Here is a 21824-nt window from a genome sequence, read left to right on the forward strand (position 1 = left end):
AAAAAAAACCATCCTTCCGTGTACTCCTCCTTCTTAGCTCATGGTTGTACAGCCTGACTGTAGGGCATGACCAGTGAATCATAATAGCAAATGTCAACAGGAAAAGATCTCCAGTAGCCCATTAGCTGTTTGAGTTCATATTTATTATTTACTGAATGACTGTGAATAATGAACAAATTGCTCTAAATCATTAAAGATTTGTGGCTAAATGTCTAGTAAAAAGGGAAAATCAGTTAAAGCAATTACAGAATTTATTTGCAAGAAAAAATTTGCCTACTTCTAATTAATATTATATAGGGAAGAGAGAGCACCAGCAAGAGAAATAAGAGGTAATTGGTGCAAATCAGCTAGGGATGCAAAAAATGGAAACTCTGAAATGACAGAATAGTGAAAGAAATTCTCACAAAATGCTTCCATGGAGCTGTCTGCCCTAATCTCTGTGAGTTAGACTTATACAAGCATCAGCGAGTTAGTTAGACAACGTTGGAGATTGTCACCCCAAGTTGTGCTTGTAGTCAGTATTTAGAGGAGTAAATTAGGTTAGGTAAATCCCATTCTAGCTAAATAAGGCTAATCTTTGGACTGCCATGCCTAATTTGAGCACGAGTGTGGGCTTAATCTTTTTCTCAGAGGGTACTGGATGAAGTCAGCAGTGCCACTGATGCAAAAAGTGTGCAAGTTTGTCATTTAGGCTTGTCTTCCTCAAGGTAAATGAGAATTTTGTAGCTATTATACCAACGGACAGCGGAATCACAAATTGTACAATTGAAGGAAGATACCAATTCCTAGCACGCAGATTGTGTAGCAAACAACAAAAGGAACCTATCCTAAAATAGAAAGGTATCTAAATGTTTTTCTCTTGGCTCTGTGGAGCACACGCGGTGACGCCTCTTCGTGCATTTACTTGAACAGTTCTCTAAATCAGATTCCATTTTAGGGTAGTCTTGAAGATTATGTAAGAGCAAATTGTGGCTTTATGTTTCCTACTTAAAGAAAATATGTGGTATCAGGAGTCATGTTATCAGACATTATCCGAAATCTTATACCTGTTAAAAAGTCATGCTCAGCATCATATTCAATTAGCTCTAAATTCTGTTATTCATTGCAAAGTCAAAGGCTTTCCAAATTAATGCAGCTATTTGAGTATTTTTAGGCAAGAGCCTATTAACACTGAAATGTTTTTTTTACAAAAACATGCTATAGCTAAAGCTCATGATGGAAGTAATTTGTAATATTCAATGACCTCATTTTATACTGTTTTGCTCACTCAAAGCTAATGCATATGATGCCATGTGAAATTCTCAGACGAGCCTGTCTGCAGGACTTATGGGAGCCATAAATGGATTAAACCTCTCACTCCCTGCTTTGGCAAGTGATCAGTTACATTTAAATAAAGGTCAGTCTGTCTTTACAAAGAACACACTGAAAGCAAGCTTAATAGCTTTCCCTACTGAGCCTAGAACGTAACTATTTGAAGCATAATTAGCAACGGGGTGCCAGTCACTGATTGTGCTTTTTGCTTGATTTTACGTCTGGGGAGTTCCAGTATTCCCCATTAGCTTTAAGAGGGGGCACGGTGCTAGTTATCAAATTGACAGTCTTGACCTGGCTTCTGAAAGCAGCTGTAAAACATTGTTTGGGGAAATTAAGATGAATGCCAAATGCCATACCAAAACCAGGAGCGTAATATTGCTACAAATTGGACAGTCATGGTCCATGCCGTGACTCCAAATAACAACGTAGGTAAGATGTCTGATATACACGGACATTGTTACTCTAAATACCAGGTGACCGTGCTAAGGAGATAGATAAACCAGCTGTCCTATTATCTCATCTTATGAGCTCTGTATTCTGAATTCTTTATAAAATACCTCATATCTATTCTTTTCAGCATTAACAGAGCAATCAGCTCTGCCATCTGTTAAAATGTAGACAGGATATTCCTTGCGGGAAGGGTGGAGGGAATCAAATACAGCTGCCCCTACAGTAAAAGGGACTGACCACAAAAGGGTTATTTTGTCAAGTTAATTAAATATTTAGCCTGCATCAGGCATTTAAGAATAAACATGATCATAGAATCATAGAATGGTTTGGGTTGGAAGGGACCTTAAAGATCATCTACTTCCACCCCCCCTAATGTATTTTCTGGTTTTCTGGTTCTTCAGAATATCTCATTTGTTTGGGGGTTTCTTAACCGATATTCATAGCCCTTGTGGCAAAAATGATGATCATCTACAGGTGGAGAGAACAGAGCCGACACAGCAATTTTGGTACTCTGCAGCCAGCCTGAAATTCTAACAAAGATCTCTGAATTACCTTGACCTGCCTGAGTGGAGCGTCAGCTTCAAAAATCCAGTGATTGCACTTCAGTGTCATCAGCAACTAATTCAGCACTGATCGTTTTATCTAATCTTATCAGGGAATGGGGAAGAGCAAAACACTGTGGGCTGGCTTTTGGGCATTTCTAGACATAATGCAAGAGCAGACCAGAGAGGTAGACAGGGGACAGCAAAAACAGCAAAAGAATAAGGAGGAGGAGTAAGAAAAAGGCAGCAAAGAGGGTGGGATTAGATGGAAAGGAGCTATTAAGTAAAGATGAAAATGATACGAATTATTATGAGAAAATATTAAAGTCTTACATTTTAGGTGTGATACAAAGACTGTATTTTTACATTCATCTCTGTGTAAAACACCAACCTACTTTTATCTCAGCCACTCTCATGTGATAGCTGGTTGATGGCTGCATTCCCAGCTCGGGTCCACTATGAGGGAGCAGAGGTCTGTGTCCTCCAAATGCGCCTTGGTTATCAATCACAAAAAAGAAACCATAAGAAGAAGATGACCAACCGGGGATTAAGATAAAACCATGCACTTTTCCTGATTTACCTGCACTTGGGGGTTAAACACAGGATTTTAGGTCTGCAGGTCTTTATCTCCTTTCATGAATGCTATATTCACTTTAAGAGTTAATTAAATACATTACAAAATGTAGGAACTGCCAAGAAAAATAGAGCTGTATTTGGTTTTACAAGCCCTTAGATATATTAAAGTAAGAAGACCAATGCCTTAAGCAGTTCCATATCAGTTCTACCATTCTGCATCTCTCAAATTTATTTGTGCTTTTTTTGTTTCTTCTATTTCTAGGATTTCTTTTTCCTGGTGGAAAATTTTTATAGGAAGTGGAGAAATCAGTGACTGATTTACTTGACAATGTTCAGCTTATATGAAGGTTTCATTTTTTTACAGATGTCCTACAAAGCAGCCAACCAATGCTCTGCTTCCAGCACAGGCACTTCAAGGTCATATTTCTTTGTTTTCACCACAGGTCAGATCCCATCACCAGGAAAAACTAATTTCAAAGCGTCTTCCATCACAGGCACTCCGAAATAATGAAACGAAACAGCCAACCAGAAAAAAATCCTTTTTCTTTAACCCATCAACCCTGCACCAGTGATGCAGAACTCTCCTCAAACGCTGGCAGTAAGGTTTGCTAGTCAGGTAGCGAATGCGCTCCTGTGGCTTAGACCACCGTAATAATGTCTCTCTTCTGCAGGACGTTTACTTCAAGCATTGATAACGGCAAGCTGTGTCTCCTTTGAGTCTTTTAGCATGTCCACGTTACATTTTTCCTCATGTTGATTCGAGTACTTTAAACACTCGCTTTGTTCTCTATTGTAGGTCATGGGTTATATGGGACTTTTGAAATGTTGTCCTCCTGGAGAAAAACTAGAGAAGACCAACACGTTAAAGAGAGGACTGCAGCCGTATTTGCAGACTCCATGCTCTCGTTTTCTCTCACCACTGCCATGTACCTGGTCACTTTTGGAATAGGTGCCAGTCCCTTCACTAACATTGAAGCAGCCAGGATTTTCTGCTGCAATTCCTGTATTGCAATTTTCTTCAACTACCTCTATGTACTCTCCTTTTATGGTTCCAGCCTGGTGTTTACTGGCTACATAGAAAACAACTACCAGCATAGTATCTTCTGCAGAAAGGTACCAAAGCCAGAGGTATTGCAAGAGAAGCCTGCATGGTATAGGTTTCTTCTGACAGCCAAATTCAGCGAGGACACAGCGGATTCAGAGGAAACGAACACTTACGAGAGTCATCTTTTGGTGTGGTTCCTTAAACGCTATTATTGTGACTGGATAACAAACACCTATGTCAAGCCTTTTGTAGTTCTCTTTTACCTTGTTTATATTTCCTTTGCCTTAATGGGCTACCTGCAGGTCAGTGAAGGGTCAGACCTGAGCAACATCGTAGCGACCGCGACACGGACCATTGAGTATACGACTGCCCAGCAGAAGTATTTCAGTAACTACAGCCCAGTGATTGGGTTCTACATCTACGAGTCGATCGAGTACTGGAACACCAGTGTCCAGGAGGACGTGCTGGAGTATACCAAGGGCTTTGTGAGGATATCTTGGTTTGAAAGCTACTTAAATTACCTTAGGAAACTCAACATATCTACCGGATTGCCCAAGAAAAACTTCACTGATATGTTGAGGAACTCCTTCCTGAAGGCCCCTCAGTTTGCCCATTTTTCAGAGGATATCATCTTTTCCAAGAAATACAACAATGAAGTCGATGTCGTGGCCTCCAGGATGTTCTTGGTGGCCAAGACAATGGAAACCAAGAGGGAAGAACTTTACGACCTCCTGGAGACCCTGAGGAAGCTCTCTCTCACCTCCAAGGTGAAATTCATTGTTTTCAATCCATCGTTTGTGTACATGGATCGTTATGCCTCTTCAGTGGGAGCCCCCTTACAAAACTCCTGCATTAGTGCTTTATTTCTGCTCTTCTTCTCTGCATTCCTTGTGGCAGACTCTCTGATCAATGTCTGGCTCACTCTAACTGTTGCCTCGGTTGAGTTTGGAGTTATAGGTTTTATGACCTTGTGGAAAGTGGAACTAGATTGTATTTCTGTGTTGTGCTTAATTTACGGAATTAATTATACAATTGACAACTGTGCTCCACTGTTATCAACCTTTGTCCTGGGCAAAGAGTTCACAAGAACTAAATGGGTGAAAAATGCCCTGGAAGTGCATGGGGTAGCTATTTTGCAGAGCTACCTCTGCTATATTGTTGGTCTGATTCCTCTTGCAGCTGTGCCTTCAAATCTGACCCGTACACTGTTCAGGTGCTTGTTTTTAATAGCATTAGTCACCTTCTTTCACTGCTTTGCCATTTTACCTGTGATACTGACTTTCCTGCCACCGTCCAAGAAGAAGAGGAAAGAGAAGAAGAATCCTGAAAACCGTGAGGAAATAGAGTGTGTTGAAATGGTGGATATGGATAGCACCCGAGTGGTTGACCAAATTACAACAGTCTAACTTGTTTGTTTGTTGCTTTTTTACACTAGGTCTTACTGAGGAAAAAAAAGAAACCAGTACTGACTAAATATCTGGGGAGAGGAAGGGGTTTGGAGGTTTTCCCTCCCCCCTCTAATCTAAATCCAGGAATATTCAAAATGATGGGAGAAATTAAAAATAAATTTTAAAAAAAAGAGCTGGGGGATTCTACCTTGCTCAGCTCCTGTAACAGAGAGAATTTGCACACACATGCAAAGAGGGGTTGAATTTTAGACGCATGAAGTAAGATCTAATGAGAAAAGTTGGGTTCCTAAGCAGCTGTCTGCATCGCCAGTACTGCAGATCCTGCAATTATTGTGGCTAAACCCAATCAGACTGAAAGGTCAACTGTCAAGGCTGAAGTAGCACTAAATGTTCGCTGGATGTAAAGGCTTTACAAACTTTCTGCACAGCAATAACTCAAGTCAGTGAGTCAGCTCTTATAGGTCTTAGCCGTCACATTTAATTTTTCTTTTCTCCCCTAATCTAAACATTTATGCAAGACTGTATAACAGATAGCAAACTGTACTGGGAAAGAAGGCAGTACACAGCAACCAAACGCTTTCCAAACCCTTTTATGTTATGAATCACTTTTTTTTTTTTTTCTAAAAATATCATTTTAAAATGTAAATCATCCCTTGTAACATTTTTAATCATGGTTTTATAGCTGTTTCTTTTTCGTATAAAAACAAAAAAGAACAAAAAAAAAAGAACAAAAAATCCCAGTGACTCTGTCACTCTAGAAAATACGTAATTCTGTTTTATACATCTCGCTACTAGTTAAACATGTAATCAGCTTTACCAACTGTAATTTTGTTAGCACTCTACTAACATGTGCAAGTGGATCTAGCAGCAGACAGAAGATGGTGTACTGAATATTTCAGCACCAAAATCCATGACACAAACCTCAAATACTAAAATGTCATCAAGAAAGTGAATGTTAGGGCTCTTTTAATGAGAGCCTATTTCAGGCCATTCACTGGTAATGCACACTAAGAGGATTAATGGGTAGTTTTACGTAATGTATAACTTAATCCCTCAATCTTCTGAGAGTACCTGTAAAGCAATAGGCCTTGCAGCTATGGGCTCTTCCAAGAGACAGTAGACCGTGAGAGTTGTATGGAACAAACCGAAGGTTGGGACTGCGGTTTAGGAGCAGCAAGTTTAACAACGTCCCCAAAGAGCCCATATCTAAGGGGTCTATTGAAAACATCACATCTGAGGGAAGAAAAAAAATACCTTAAAAAGATTACATTACTGAGTCTTTTTGGAGCTGTGAGTTCTAAATCAATAATTCTGTCAGCATCTGTGATGTGGAGTAATACAGATAAAGCAGCATCTCTTTCCTCCTCCACCCCCTCCACCCTTAAGAGCGACAGGCTCATTACTGTAAGGTTTTATCATGCGGTTGAGCCCCAGTGGGGATACGTAAGCCAATTCTGTAGGTTTTGCTGAGAGTATTCCGGCTATACATTGCCTGTGAAAACCCAGTTGCAGGAAGCTGGCTGGTGTGTCAGGTGATCTCATGAATATATGGACTGTTGCTTTCTGGTGCAAGGTGAATGTATTGCAACCGGACTCCTTTTTACAGCTCATCCAGAAAGTAAGAGTACTTGAAAAGCTGCCGGCAGCTGGCACAGCGTTTGCCTCAACCACAGTATCTGGAGGGCGAAGGGATATTGCGGGAGCCATGGGGCTGGGACCACCGGGAGCGCTGTGCCTCGGGGCGCTGCCTGTGTTACCCGCACGGTGATTAGCGCATCTGTGGTCACTCACCCAGGGTGTGCTTCGTTGCATGAAACTTCTCTTTAGCATCCAATCCCAGTGACCCCCCCCAAATGCCCTATGCAAAACCTGCAAATGCCGCCTCGTGAATATTAATTTTCAAGCAGAGATACTTCGGAAGCTTCCTCCCTAGCAGAAAATAAGATAACCAGATATTTTGCCCTGAAGCAAAATGTTACATACTGACTAGCAAAACAAGTTGGCAGCGCAGCGCGCAACGTTTACTTTCCCCTGGATAAGTCCCCTCTCTGACCAGAAGGAAAGGAAGCTGTGTCCAGGAATGCACAGGCTCTTTGCTTGAACAAGCAACATTTGCTGCGGTAGCAGCTGGGAAGCTGTAACAACAACTTCAGCCTTGGCAGAAATCAGGCGGACACCTTGAAGACAGCCAAATGAATGTGAGGCTAGGGGAAAGATCCATTTCCCCTGTTTTCTTTAGACTCAGGCTTGGGGCTATGTTTTCCAGCCAAAAATCATTCCTCAAATATACTTCACCGTAGATTTCCTGTGATGGTCGTTATGTCATTTAAATAACAGTCACCCTATCTCCTGGCTGTTCAACAGGCAGCTGCAGTGGCTTTTAAACTTCTGAGGGCATTAGCAAATTAGTTGAGAGTTACAGAGGATTGCAAACCACTTTTGGCAGCAGCAATCTACTGGCTTGTGGGACACCTGGAAACGCGAGATGTGTGAAAGAGGTTGCTTGTACACTGCAGAGAGGAATACATGGCAAACACTGATTTTACACCTCTGCTATCCCTGATGCTATCACTTGCAAACACTTGACGCAAAGATGGCTACCATAAACCTCTTCACATCTAATTGAAATGCATAGATAGGAGCGCCTTTAAAGAGATGTCCAAAGACAAGCTTGTAGTTTCACAGATCTCTCATTAAATCTCAGCATGTGAGGCCTTCAGAGATCTCCAAGGAAGGTGATAAAACCAGTGATAAAATTAATCCTCTATCTCCAAACCTGTCAGAAAAAGAATGTGGAGGCACTCCTATGGCAAAGTGCTGCAGGATATGCTTGGGTGTCCACAGAAGACAGAGTGAGAAGTCATGCAGCCCACTTCCTTGCCCCAAGGCAGAGCCAATGACGACATTTAAATCGTTTCTGAAGGATGTTTGTCCAGCCCATTCTTAAAAATTTTTTTAAGGCCAGATTCCTCCCCTAGCAGTTCCCCCCAGTGCCATGTTACCCCACCAGTAACTAGTAACTCCTGCTGGCCAGCCAGGACTGGGAGAGGGAAGAGGTGCCGTGCCCCTCTCCACACAGGGAAGGACAGGACAGGCGGGAGACAGTCTCTGAAGCATCCCCAAAACAGAGGAAACCCAAAACAGAGCCAAAAACAACTTATATTTTTCACCGTGTTTCACCTCAAGCCGCCACTCTACTCCCCACTTCCAGGCTTGGCGAGGTAAAGCCATGAAAATGTCCAAGGCGTCCTCAGCCCAGGTCCGTGAGATTTCTGCCTGAATCCTGATGTGTCTGAGAGATGCACCAAATACTCCTTCTCTACAGGTAGCTTGAATACCTCAACATGAACCAGAAATGGCATGTTCTCAAGGTTTCAGACTATGCTAACCCACTTTGGCCTTCCTCCTCTTTGACTCTTTCCTCTGGAGCAATTATCTTCACCAAAAAGTCAATTGGTCCTCACTGCGCCGATTGATTAATAGGTGTGGATGCTGTGCTCTGTTCTCAGTCCAAAGCACTCCCAGTGGCTAACTGTGCATAAGATTTTACCCTTACTGGTGAACCTCCGTTTTGGAAGACTACCTAGGCTTAAGCAGTTTTTTGTCATACTCTTAAGTGGCTTTTTAGCCCAGGTATCACTGTGGTTTTGTTTGCAATATAGATGACCCAATTTTTGTATAAATTCAGCGAGTAAAACAGAGTATTATACACTGTCAGGCACTGACTAAAATCTAACAGCAAAAATTTTAATGAAGGCTAACGACTATATAGGACTGTGGCTCACTGAGCACATATATCTTCTACAAACATTAAAATTTCCATACAGTAAGGTATGGTGTACAGTATATTTTTACTATGGGGTAAGCACGGGGAAAAAGAACGAACCTAAGTGCATATGACCATCACGATCAGTCCAGTTTTCTTGTAACATAATTCCTAATGTTGTCTTAGCACAAGTTCATTTTCAAGTTACAAGTACTCTAATTGGAGGAAAAATGAAGAGAGAAAAGTTGGTATAGCTGGAATAACTAATTTATAAAAATAAATTGGTGAAGCCAGAATTTTCTGCCCAAAGGTTTAAGTGAAAATGTTCTAGTTAGATTAAAATTAGAGCTGTGAAGGCTGAGAAAAACCTGTCTGGCAAAGAAAAAGACCTTCTTTTCCAAAGACAAGCAAACACACTTATCATGGTCAACTGCATGATCCTGGAGGGAAAACAGTACCAAAGTGGCCTGAGGTTACGTTGAGCCATGTGAGGATTCGCATCTGCACTCAGAAGCTTTCTGAGCCAGCGCTGAATTCAGGTAAAACATGTACTGTAAATTGAAAGGTGTACTTTTAAATGCTTTTCTCTAGGCTGACTATCCTCCTGTGAGCCACCAAATCCCACCTCAACCAACACCTTGTTTATTTTTATTCAAAGAGAAAACAAATGAGAGTGGCGACACAACTGGTCAGAGTTCAGGAGAGTCAGAAGGAAGACCGTGACTTCTCTTAAAAGCAGTGTGAAAGCCAGAAACGGCTCTTTAGCAAGTGGTTTTTGTGGGAGAAGAACCGATTGATTCAAAATTTAGCAAACTGCTGTTTCTCCTAGTTGTTAACTTTGGAAGATAGCGCGTTCAAGGAGATGCAGGGAAGGGAAGCAGAGTTAACGGGAGTGAGCCTTGGGTTCACTGTGGACCCCCAATTGCTGTAGCCGCTCTCGCGTGGTTGGGAGCTGGTGGCAGGAGGGGAGCGCAGGAGGGGCAGGGGTGGCTCTGCTGCGTGGGCGTTGGGGACGCCGGACCAGGCGCTGTGGCAGGGACGCTTCCCATGTCACCGTCCCACAGCCCGGCCCGGCAGGTCCCAGGGGCGTGCGCAGCCCACACAGCTAGCTCCTCACCTGCCTCACGTTATGATAGCGCTGCTGGATTTTGCTGAACCAGAGCTCGTGGTAAGGCACGAGCCTTGTGAGAAGCCACTTTTGGGAAGACCCTGGTCAGAAAGAATTACCCAGAACCTTTTCCTCCCCTGCCTTCGTGGGTATTAAAACCCCAATCCATACAAATTGAATTATACAATTAGCTATGTAGGGGCAAAGTATTTCTTCCATGGTTTTATTCCTACATTTATCACAAAAACTACTTGTCATTTATTTACTTATAAATATTTTGAAATAAGTAAGCCTTCCCGGGGTACACAGAGCTCTGATGAGAAGGGGGTGTGGAGGGGAGAGAGCCCCTTTCCCTAGGTAAGCAGCATCCTCCACCCATGGCCAGGCACCACACCATTACCGCAGGGCACCCCCAGGGACCCCAGCCGAGGGCAGGGGCAGGGGAAACCTCATCCCCCCCTCACCCCCTTCCCAGTCCCATTAGAGAATGGGGGGGGAGCTTTAACTCCAAATTGTGGCGGGGGTGGGCCCCCAGGGAGCCCTTGTGAAACCCGTCTGCTGCCAGGAAAGCGCAAGTGAGAACTTGGGGGGAGGGGAGAAAAACATGGCAAAGGCATCCCAGGAGGGGATTCGAAGACGTATTCCTGCCCATGGCACATAGGTTGGGACAGAATGGCATGTCCCAGCGTGCCACCACTCGCCCCGTTGTCCTGGCACAGCTTCCTGCCTGGAGAGAGGGCACCTCAGCATCACTTGCGGCTGCCTGGGGCAGCCGCTTCTCAGGCATGAATCAGACTGATGTAGTTGGTGTTCTGCAAGTCATCACCTTTTTTTAATTTGGGAAAAGAAAAGGAAAAGTCAGCATAAATAATTCTAGGTTACTTAAGCTCCAAGAAGTCTTAATCTGTGCGTCAAATAAATGGCTTGCAAGATGTCAGGGGTTTTCGTTTGGGCTTTTTTTAACCTATTTTTACTATTTTTGTATTAATTTAGGGAAAAAATTGTATAATGAATCTCAATGTATAGCATAAGCCTAAAATAAAATGGCTGTCTCTCTCTTTGCTTCCTGTGCTCCCAAACTGCTACAGAAGTCCCATGCCATCACCAACCTAACAAACCAATTTACCTGGCCTAACCCAAATAATCAGGCTGTGCATCCTCTCCAGCTCCCATCAGAGAGGAGTGGTGGAGCAGTCCAGGGGCACCTGCTGCAGCACGGAGCCGGCGACGTCCCAGAGACGAAGGGCACACTGCTTCAGCAGCCCCTCTTGTCCCAGGCTGCACACTGCTCAGCAACAAGCACGGGGAAAATGCATTCACTTCACATCTATTCATTTCCATGTTAGTGAGATCCAAGTCATTTTTGGGGGGTGTTCCTGGCTAATCCAGCAGCAGAACCCCAGCCCAAGCAGGCAAAGCAACAGCTAAGGTAAAAATCTCAAATTGATTTGACCAAAAACTAGTGTTATCTGCTCAGACAAGAACTAGACCTACTGAGATCTGGTAGGTAGACCTGAAGTATTACCATTGAACAGAATTATTACTATTAAAAATTTTCTTACCAACACCTTAGCATCCACAAAGTTAGGAAGCCCCATTATAACTCAGAGACCCACCTCTCCTGCTCCCCAGCAGAACCGCAGCCACTGCCCCAGGATCCTCCGATGACCGTGGTCCATCATTCTCTTCCTACACCCAGGTAGACCACCCATTTACACCTTTTCCTAATGTTTTGGGGAAGGAGAGCAGCACCCCGATAGGCCCACCTGGACCAACTGCTTTGGTGGAGAAGGAAACCACTGCACCGAGTGACAAGGGTGATAGTTACGGCTGCTCTGTCACACCTGGTTGTAGCAATGAGATCAAAATCAATTTATTCTAAAAAGCAGGTGAGCCAGACCCAAGCCCAAGTCACTGCAAACAGCAGCAGGCCTGAGAGCTGCTGGGCTTTTGGCTGCCGAGGGCTTTCAGCCACTTTAGTTTAATGGGAAGTTTGGGTCTGCAATTTAAAGCTGACTTCTGTCACCTGTTACAGCTCCTGGCCTTGTCCCTTCCAGTCGTTCTTTCTCACATTGCCTTAAATTCAGGATCCACAAGCACTGTTAGCAGAAATTCTGGCTGAAACAGCAAATCAAATTATATCCATTTTCTAACTGCTAATCCAATGTAAGAGAGGCTACATCTAAGCATCACACAGGAACTCAAAGAGCAAAACTCCGGTACGAGGCTGGTGTGCCTCATTTGTCTACATTAGCAAGAGCTGTTCATGCAATTCTCCATAGACCTAATTTACAAAAATCAGGCTTTCCAAATGTGTAATCAGTACGTTTTATTCTGACAATTCATCTGTATGTATTGCTTCAGAATAGAGGCATGTTAAGTCTGATTTTTAGGTTATCAAGGAATATAGCTGAGCCCAACAAATGTTCACGAACAGCACGTCAATTCCACGTGCAATTCTTGCACTGCAGCACACAAATCGGAATATTGTCATTTGAAAATACCACATTTCTTTATTTGTACAACTAATTTGCACACAGAACTAGGCAAGACTGTGGACTGAAAACAGTGAAGTGTGCTCACATTTACATTCATCCTGTAAACATCACTTAAACATGTAAAGGTTAATGGCAATATAGAACTTGTTGAGGAGAACTGGATTTCTTTTTCTGATTTCAGTTTACTGTCAGAGAATAACTGGAATATATGCCAAGCACCTAGCTAGAAAGAAACGGGGAATAAGACATCTTACAATCCATCAGCAGAAATAAAAGTCCCCTTGAAAATTTATAGATATGGAAAATGTAAGGATTATGTTAAAGATCCTAGTAGCTGGACTACATACAATAGAGTATATTATAAATTAATGCAGAATATTCTATTCTGATTCTCTTTGGCTACATTCAGTCCCCTTAAATATGATCTGTTCTGTGAACAGACATTCTTTTGAGCAAGACTGATGCTTATCTTCCTAGAAATTCCTGAGTTGCGCAGGTGAAGTTTGCTGGAAACAAAGTCTTAAATGTATACAAACAAATTGATGCCAGAAAACACATTTTTCAAAAAAATATACCTTCACATACTGATTATATTTCATAATAAGCAATCTGTTCACTGATGGTACAAGTAAAAATGATTTTATGTCAGCTATATTCAGAAAAATGAGATGCTCCACTAATATATATATATAGTGCATACACCCCCATACCAATTATGTATTTTCATACGCCCAACTCAAGTTGGCTCCATAGAAAAAGGAGGAAAAGCCAACCCAGAAACATAGTCGAAAGCTGGTAGGAAGAATGGTTTAGCTGTCCTGAAATTAGTAATGAATCAGCAAGGGGGGGGAGCAACAGAGAAGTGGTAAGGAGTTTAGGAACAAAGAAGCTAGCTGCAGAAATGCAGAGCTGTTGAGAAAGGAAAATACTTAGGTTTTATTTTGTCAGGTGGATGGAAGAGAATTGATATATAAAACTGAGTTGCAAAGGGAAGGAAGGTCTAAGGTAGAATGAGGAGTGAGCAAAATTATATGAGCATATGTAAGATTTGCAGCTGTAATGTATATTAAGGCTGTCTAATAAAAGACAGGGTCTGTCCATGTACGGAAAATAAAAATTCACAGCTGCCTAATTATATGAATTCAAATATAGATTCAGTACCTCATTGCTTTGGAATAAAAGGTAGATATCATTCATAATCTACTCTGGAGCCCAGAGCTGGAGACTTCAGCATGATATATATACAATATCATACAGAAAAAGAGATCAGTCAAATAGATTCTGGCTCATAACTCACTGAAAAATAACAAATGGACCCTCACTCTTTTTTACTACAATTCTTAGAGAAGAGCAGCTGACTTTTAATGTTTCGGAAATAGCCATGCCTTCCTGATAAAATACTCATGTGTTGGAGGGATTTTTTTTCTTTTCTTTTGAAGACACGATCAATTTTCTTTCTGGACAAAGTGAGCCCTCAGGCACATTACCTACAGTGGGAAGTGGGAAATACCGGCTCTCTTAAGGTGATTCCTGAGTCAAGAACATCGGCAATTGAATTTCTCTCTTTTCTCTCCTCTCAGCATGCTGTTGCAAGCTGTTCCAGACTTGCCTATTGACAGTTTTACCAATCAGTATACCGTACCCCTGCCTGCAAGAGAGGTGGGATTCTGCTGAGCCTTTCCCGGTGTTGGCTCCAGAGGCAGTGGCCACATAATAATTTCAGGATTATTCCTGCTCATTAGCCCCTCCGATGGGAGCCATTTCTGTCAATAGCTTGGATCTTACTGGAAGGGTGGCTACAGCAGCTAGCGGAGGAAAGCCAAGAACATTTTGCTGCTCTGACATACCTGTAATATGTCACACAAGTGACATAACATATATTGTTAGATCTAGAAAAGAGAAACATTCAAAGCTCAGTGTCAGATCATAATATTATGTTTGATATCACCATCTGTGTGGATGCTATACAGCAGATTTATAATGCAGAAGTTGCAGAAATGGGGAGAGTAAAGAGAGAGAGAGAGAACACCATTTAAACTACTAATTTGTCACTCTCCAGACCTCTCCATCAAAGGAAGAATTATTGCCTTGCAGTCAGTGGTGACACCAAGCCTGAAGAATCTAATTTACAGGAAAAGGTTAAAAGAATTGGGCTTAGAAAGGGGAAATTTGGAGCTGAGATACGTGACTTCAGAATTATGGAAAGGATTGCTAACATCAGTGAGTTCCTTTTTTCGCCCAGCATGTGCTTCAAAAGCCAAGATCTCAGAATAAAAAATGTTTGAAGTGAGAAGCAAATAATAAGTTTATGGAGAACATTTCATAGGTAGAAATGACAAATACATATTGGAAACAGGAAATTCAAGGGAGACAAAAAGTTGACTGAGATGAGAAATGCTTAAATTTGTTGTAGAGAACTCCATAACAACCTACACAGAAAAACTCCCAAATGTACTCACAGCCCCGGAGAGCTCTTCAGGTGGCCTGTTCCAGCACCAGGCTGAAAGCAAGGTAAGAGTTTTAAATTATTGACAACTGCAAGCAACAGAGCTTTAAACTGTGGAGTCTGGGTAAGGGAGAAATGGAAAAAATGATGGGAAAAATACTTTAATGATGTACTCTTTGTGTACATCAGCACCTCTCCACAGACTTCATGGGAGTTATAGCTAATAACACTTCTTTAAAGCATGGCCCATCACATTCCAGATGACTGTTTTCCTCTTCCCCTTGTAGCCAAAGGCTGAGTTTCGTTCTGTCAGTCTGCTTTCTAAGGCAGACAGTCCTGCTGGCACTGCCCAAGTGACCGAGGACCTGGGACACAGAGGCAAGCACGGACCAGCATGGGGGTAATGGGAAACAACCCATACCCCAGCCACTGCAGGGCAAAGTTCTATTACTCCTTCATCAGAGAGACATACAAAAGAGAGCATTCGTATTTTTAATGTTCTTTAAAAGCTTATAAGAAAAATTGGCCTCTGTGGTATTCTGTAGGTGCGCTAAGATGTAGATGTGCTATGGATGCCATCCAGGCATACTTATGCCTGCGCTTTTCCAGTGCTTGGTAGCCCTCAGCCTTTGGCTTCATGCCACGCAGCCCATCTGAGATTCATACTGCAGGTTTTATTGAGACAACTGTTTGGTGGAAAAGACTTTGTTTAGATCAAACAAATCTTTTTAAATATGAACTGTTTTATTCACCCCAGAAGGTTTTCTGCATGTGCCATCTCTGTCCTCTGTTAGTACATTTGGAAATGAAGGTAGCCACAGCAGGAAGGAGAGGATTGGAAAGCAAGTAAAAGTCCCATTATTTTTGTTAAGTGGCAGCTGATTTTATGAGGCTCAATTACCAGTGATTTTGTGAGCCTCATTTTCCACTACCAAATTTGCAAAAGGTGCTCAATATTTCACTCCTAAGCCAGGAAGAACTATGGGTTTTCAGTATACTCCAAGCAGAGTATAACAGCTGGCTTCAAAACATGTTGCCCAGTGGAAATAAAACATTGGAAAGGGGAGGAGAGGAGGATAGAGTTGCTGGATTTGAGATTTTCAGCAGAAAATATTTGGTTTTCTTTTTTAAAAGAAGTTCACATTTTTACCTTTGTCCTGATAGGAAAGTCTTACTGAGTCCGACAAATTCGAAGCATATGAAATCGTTTACAAAAACTTCTGTGCAGGAGGGGAGAGGAAGAATGTGAGCTGAGAAAAGACATATCTTTTCTGACTTACTTCTATAATGTCTCAGCCTTGTCACAGACCCACGTAACAGCAGTATGTCCAGCATCAAAGCAGTGGGGTACCTGTGTTTGGATACAATCGTTTTATGGAACAGTGAAGTGGTAAATAGTTCCCCGGTAAGGTAGATACCCACCAAGCTTATTTCAAAATGCAGCCAAAAGGAAGGAAGGTGTTGAGCTGTAACTCCACCGTCCGGGGAAGATGGGGAAGATGAACCTCAAGTGAGCAGTACTTCATAGGAAGGCAATAGCAAATGCAAACAATAGCAAACGTGGTACTTGTATGGAAACAAGGATTTGAATGCAGAATCAGCTAAATGTTACCAAAAATCCCCTGATCCGGGGGAAAATAAAGTCAGGGAAAGATCGTCAAAGTCCAAAACCTCTCTACAGCTTTTAACTTCTTGTTATGGTTTATGTGTAATGTCACCAGTTCCCTGGTGCTGACACCACTCAAATCCATAATTGTTTCTTTAGACATGGTTCCCATAAATATACATTAAGTTAGCCAGTGAGCAAATATAAACCATACTGAGGTGTCCAATCATAGATCTCAAGTAGTCAAGGGTCATCCTTTACAACTACCCCCATTCCTAAAACACATATGAAATATATGTATTTCACAGAATAACAGGAAAAATCTATACAAAATTCTAATCTACCTGAAAACAACAATTTCCTTTAAACAGGCCGAACAGAATGCAAAAATTGTTTCCAGCAAATACTTTTATATGCTCTAAATGTGAAGGTAAAGTAGCTCTATTCAAGCCTTCTGAAGAGAATTAGAGAGAATGAATGTGAAAAAGCACACGGAGTGCAATTTAAAGAAGCAAGCAAGCAAATCATGACCCGAGTATGTCTATAAAACCTTGGCAGTTGACCTTCACTGGGTGAGGATGGTAAGCAGTTTGGAGAATCAGCATTTCATCAAGTGGTTGAGTATATTTTTACCCTTATCAAAATATGAACCAGCTCTTCAGGTAAAAACTGATCATGCAAGGTTTGTCCATTTGCCTGCTCTCAGTGAGCGTGAAAAAAATCGTATTCCTAAATGAACCTGTGATCTCTGCTGACTTTGATTACTTCAGATATATTTCTGTTAACCACTAAGGGGAAGAAAATCAGAAATAAAAATGCTCCAAAGCTTTAATACTTTTTCTTTTCTTGAGAATCTATCCTATCCCTTCCATTAGCTTCTTCTTTTGCTATGCCAGAGCTCTCCTATGAAATTCCCCAATTTCAGCCAATTGGCTCAAGCGCTCCCCTAATACACTCTTGCAATTGTAAGCACTCAGGGGTTCCACTAAAAGGGTGGCTGGATGCAGCTTCAGGACTAATTGTATCCTATGAGTTATAGAATTATGCACCAACAGCTAAAAGGACACAATTACAAGGTGAACTATTGTGACACACACTGTGTAATGTCATACAATCAAATGCAATGTTTAGTAAACATGAACCTCTTTGTCATTTTGTATTTATTTATACAGGTTTAAAAAAAAATAAAGCACACATTTAAAAATATCCCTTTCTCCATTGTGTCTCTGCAGCATTATGCAACTCGCTGATGAGGCCGATGGGTAGGCAATGGCTCAGTCAGTGCCCGGGGAACTAGGCAATGACTAGCGAGGAATATGCAGTGCCTGTTTGATTGAGTTACACCTGCAAAGAGAGAGCTACGGCCTTCCAGAGAAAGTGGGAGAGAAAAGGAGCAGCTTACCAGGGGTTAGCTAGGAGCTGCCTAGGTGGGAAAACCAAATTTCTGCAGACTTGGGAGCCTTAACTAGGTCACTGCTTAAAGGACTGTATTTTTCCAGCAATGTGTTTATGGTCCATTCTGCCAGTAATGAAATACCAAAGGGTGTTTCTAACGCCTGGGCTCTCTCCTCGGCCACAAAGCCCGTGGGAAAAGAAAAGGGAAAAAAAGTCTTCCATGCGTGGGTGGAGAACAGGTGAATCTCCAGCATGCCCTAAAAATGGGGAGGTGACGCGCAGCTCTGCAGAAAGCCAGGCTCCTGCCAGTTTGCCCAAGTTTGATCCATGGACTAGTCCCACCAAGTCTCCATGACATGCAAAGGCACTGCTTCACAGACCTCCAGCAGGACTCTCCCCCTCTCCTCTGGGAGAGGGGCACATTTCCAGACAGCTCTGTCTTTCTGTAGAGAAAGATTTTCCTTGCACCTTGCCCTCCTGCCCTGCCATCCTCCTTCTCTCTCCTCATTTATTCTCGTCCTCATTTATCTCACACACATCCACATAAGATATTCCAGTGCAAAAGGGTGATCTCAGCCCATTCCCCTCCAACTTAAGCCAACACAACTTCCACCGGCAAAGGAAAGCAATCTGTAATTCTGGCAAAATGAACAACTTTCTGCTTTCCTCACTAAACCACAGAAACAGAGAAAGATGATCTAACGACTGATATCCAAAATACTGCTGAGGGAGCAAGGGGCAAGCATGCTACTAATTTTTACAAAAAATGTACTGTGAGTCTAGTGTAAGTACAGTGAGTGCTAGAATTAAATCATATGTGGAGAGGCCATATCGTTATTTTTTTCAATGGTTACAGAATCATAGTATTCTTTGTGGTAGCAGTTTTGATCTGTGCTTTGAATACAAAGCAATTACAGTGTCAAATGGCACTATTTGGGAAAAAAAGTGACTATGACATTTAATTGTGTTCATCCCAGAGTTATTGTGGCACAATAGGAATTATCATGTCAAATTTCAACTCCATCTCTGTACTCTACCGCTACACATTTGCACTGTATGTGTCTGTATGCATATATTTTGTGGACTCAATGTTACCCTTAGCAGACACATGAAAGGCAGATCCCACATCAGCTGTCTAGGGCCTGCTCTATTCAATGTTTTCACTACTACCAGCATGGATAGTGGAAAGGAGACTATATTAATAAAATACTGTCTAAGTCAGGAAGGACTGCAGAATCTCAAAGGTTGAGAACAGAAGTCAAAATGCACTTGACATTGGAAGAATGGGAAGAAATTCAGAAAAGGCAAATTCACAGGGGAAAGAGAAGTCAGTGGTGCAAACACAAGGTGTGGGAAAACTGGTTAAACAGCAGTTCTGCAGAAGAGTATCTGAGGTTGCACTTGGTCACCGCTTTACCATGAGTAAAAACTATGGCAATGCTACAAAGCCACCACATATAATCCTTACCCAGTTTATTAAAAGAATAACATACAGAAGACATGGAAGACATTTTTTTCTCTTCTCCTTGGAGCTGATGAGTCTTCAGCTGAACACTGTGGGCATGACACTTGGAAAGAGTACAGAAATGAATGAGAATGAGGAGTCAGCAAAATACACCTTCTGCAGGAAAGCCTACTTAGTCTAGGAGAGATGAATTTGAGAACCACAGTAACACTTTTCTGTATGAAAAGGATATATAAGAAGGACAGGTATCAAATGTTTCTCGTGTCCCCTGAAGGTGGGACAAGACAAAATCAGCTTAATTTGCAGCAAATATAATTCAATTTGCGTATCCTAATTCCAAGAATAGGCATGCACTGGGAATATGCTGCCTAGGCTGGCTGTGGAACCATCTTTAGCAGGGTTTAAAGAACAGGTTACACAAAAAACTGCTTGAAACAACCTAGATACTGATTCAGCTCTTTTTCTACAAGAATCCAGTATTTTCCAACTCAAGTATGGTATAGTGATTTAAGTTGCCCCAAGCTATGTCCCTTTAAATTGGCTCAAATTGGGTATTCAGAAACAGAGAATTGCTTGTCATATTACTTAATGTAAAAGCTGGATTCTTGGCCTGTAGAGACTGGGTTGTGTTTAAAAAAATGGGAGATTTATCTATCTGTAGCTAATACTTTTAGGTATGGCAATTTAAAAATTTGTAGCAATTCAGCCACAAGAAAGTGGAGGAAATGTGATGTCTTCTACTATCTTCTGATGCACTTTAATATGTAGCTGTAAAATTCAAGCTCTTTGGCTCACAGAAGAACTCTGCCATAAAACATTCAGCAAGGATGGTCCAGGAAATATAGAATAACAGCAGAAGAAAGGGACAAATTCCTTTGCTGGATAGACAATTATTGGAAATTCAGGAGAAGAGAAATACCAGACTAAAGACTTTCTCCATTTCTTTCTTGCAAATCAATCTTTCGGTGTTTAATGAGTTCCTATCGGCCTATGCAAATACTTCACAATGAATAATTTATCTGATTATTTTTTTTCTGTTTGTGGGATATCTAAAAGCAAATTGGTTTCCTCTCACATATTCATTATTCAAAATTATGTTAGCACAGCTTTAGGTGAGTGCGTTTTCGCTGCCATTGCTTTGTTCCACAATTGAGTATTCATACCACCTGCCTGAGGCAAGTGTCCCACCAGATTCCTTTTGTCCTTGATGCAAAGATTCCTTCAAGCTCAATTAAGGTCTTGTTTTCAACAGGCTCTACAGGATCTCTCTCTCCACTGATGCAGTGGAGTGGGCTAACCTCCTGACTTGAGCATCTGAATTAGATGCAGGCGTCTGGCTTAAGTTGGCCAGTGGGAATTACTACTGGTGGCAAACCAGGGACCCTCTTGGGCTCCCACTTCCCAAATTAGCTGCCTGAAGAGAAGCAAGATTAACCAGGGAAACAGAAGGACTTCCCCAGGCATCCCATTTCTGCCACTTATGTCCCCCATATCTTCCATAGTTTTGGCTGAGCTGTTCTCATACACCATTATCATAGAATCATTTAGGTTGGAAAAGACCTTTAAGATCATTGAGTCCAACCGTGTATTATGTATATGCTTACACTTGGTTTGCACACAAGTGGTAAGAAAAGGATTATGACCTTAGTCTCAAATCTTATTTCAATAGTCCCTACGTGAAGGAAACTACCACCGTACTGGAAGTCTCCCTCATTTCAGGTCAAAGAGGATGGTAGGGTACAGTACATGGACCAACAGGAGGAACTCTCCTTCTGCTCCTTGGAACAAAGAATTAAATTCTTGTGTGGAGAACTTTCAATTCACCTCTGTCATGAAATTTAGGGATGCCAGACAGACCAGCTAACACAGCAGGCATTGTTTCTGTCATGTAAAACACTGAGGATGCCAAATGATGCCAGAGAACTGGCAAGGTCCTTCAGCAAGCAGATTTTGAAGAGGAAGGAAAGCTTAAACAGGACCACCGTTGTTTTTCCAGACGTACTCAGGTCTTTTGATGATCGCATTACATGGAGGTAGTTCTATAAATTTCCCTATGACTTCAACGGAGTCAATTAAGAGGTTCAGGAACTGAACACTGAAATATTTGTGTTGCAAGGAGCACGTGATAGCAAGACCCACTGTATTAGATGTTTAATGTGTCCAGCTCCATCAAATGCCTTCTTTAAGCATGTTGTCTTTAACTT

General features: G+C 41.9%; 1 protein-coding gene across 1 annotated transcript in view; it reads left to right on the forward strand.

Moving 5' to 3' along the window:
- Window positions 1-5333, forward strand: part of PTCHD1 (patched domain containing 1) — a gene marked incomplete at both ends in the record, with an annotated part of 34071 nt that extends 28738 nt beyond the window's left edge. The window contains one exon of the mRNA XM_082337431.1: window positions 3679-5333. Coding sequence (XP_082193557.1) covers window positions 3679-5333 — 1655 coding nt within the window. The remainder of the gene's footprint in view (window positions 1-3678) is intronic.
- Between the last annotated feature and the right edge of the window lie 16491 nt (window positions 5334-21824).

The sequence above is a fragment of the Platalea leucorodia genome (genome assembly GCF_965183815.1).
Source record: "Platalea leucorodia genome assembly, chromosome: 2".
NCBI classification, from domain to species: Eukaryota; Metazoa; Chordata; class Aves; order Pelecaniformes; family Threskiornithidae; genus Platalea; species Platalea leucorodia.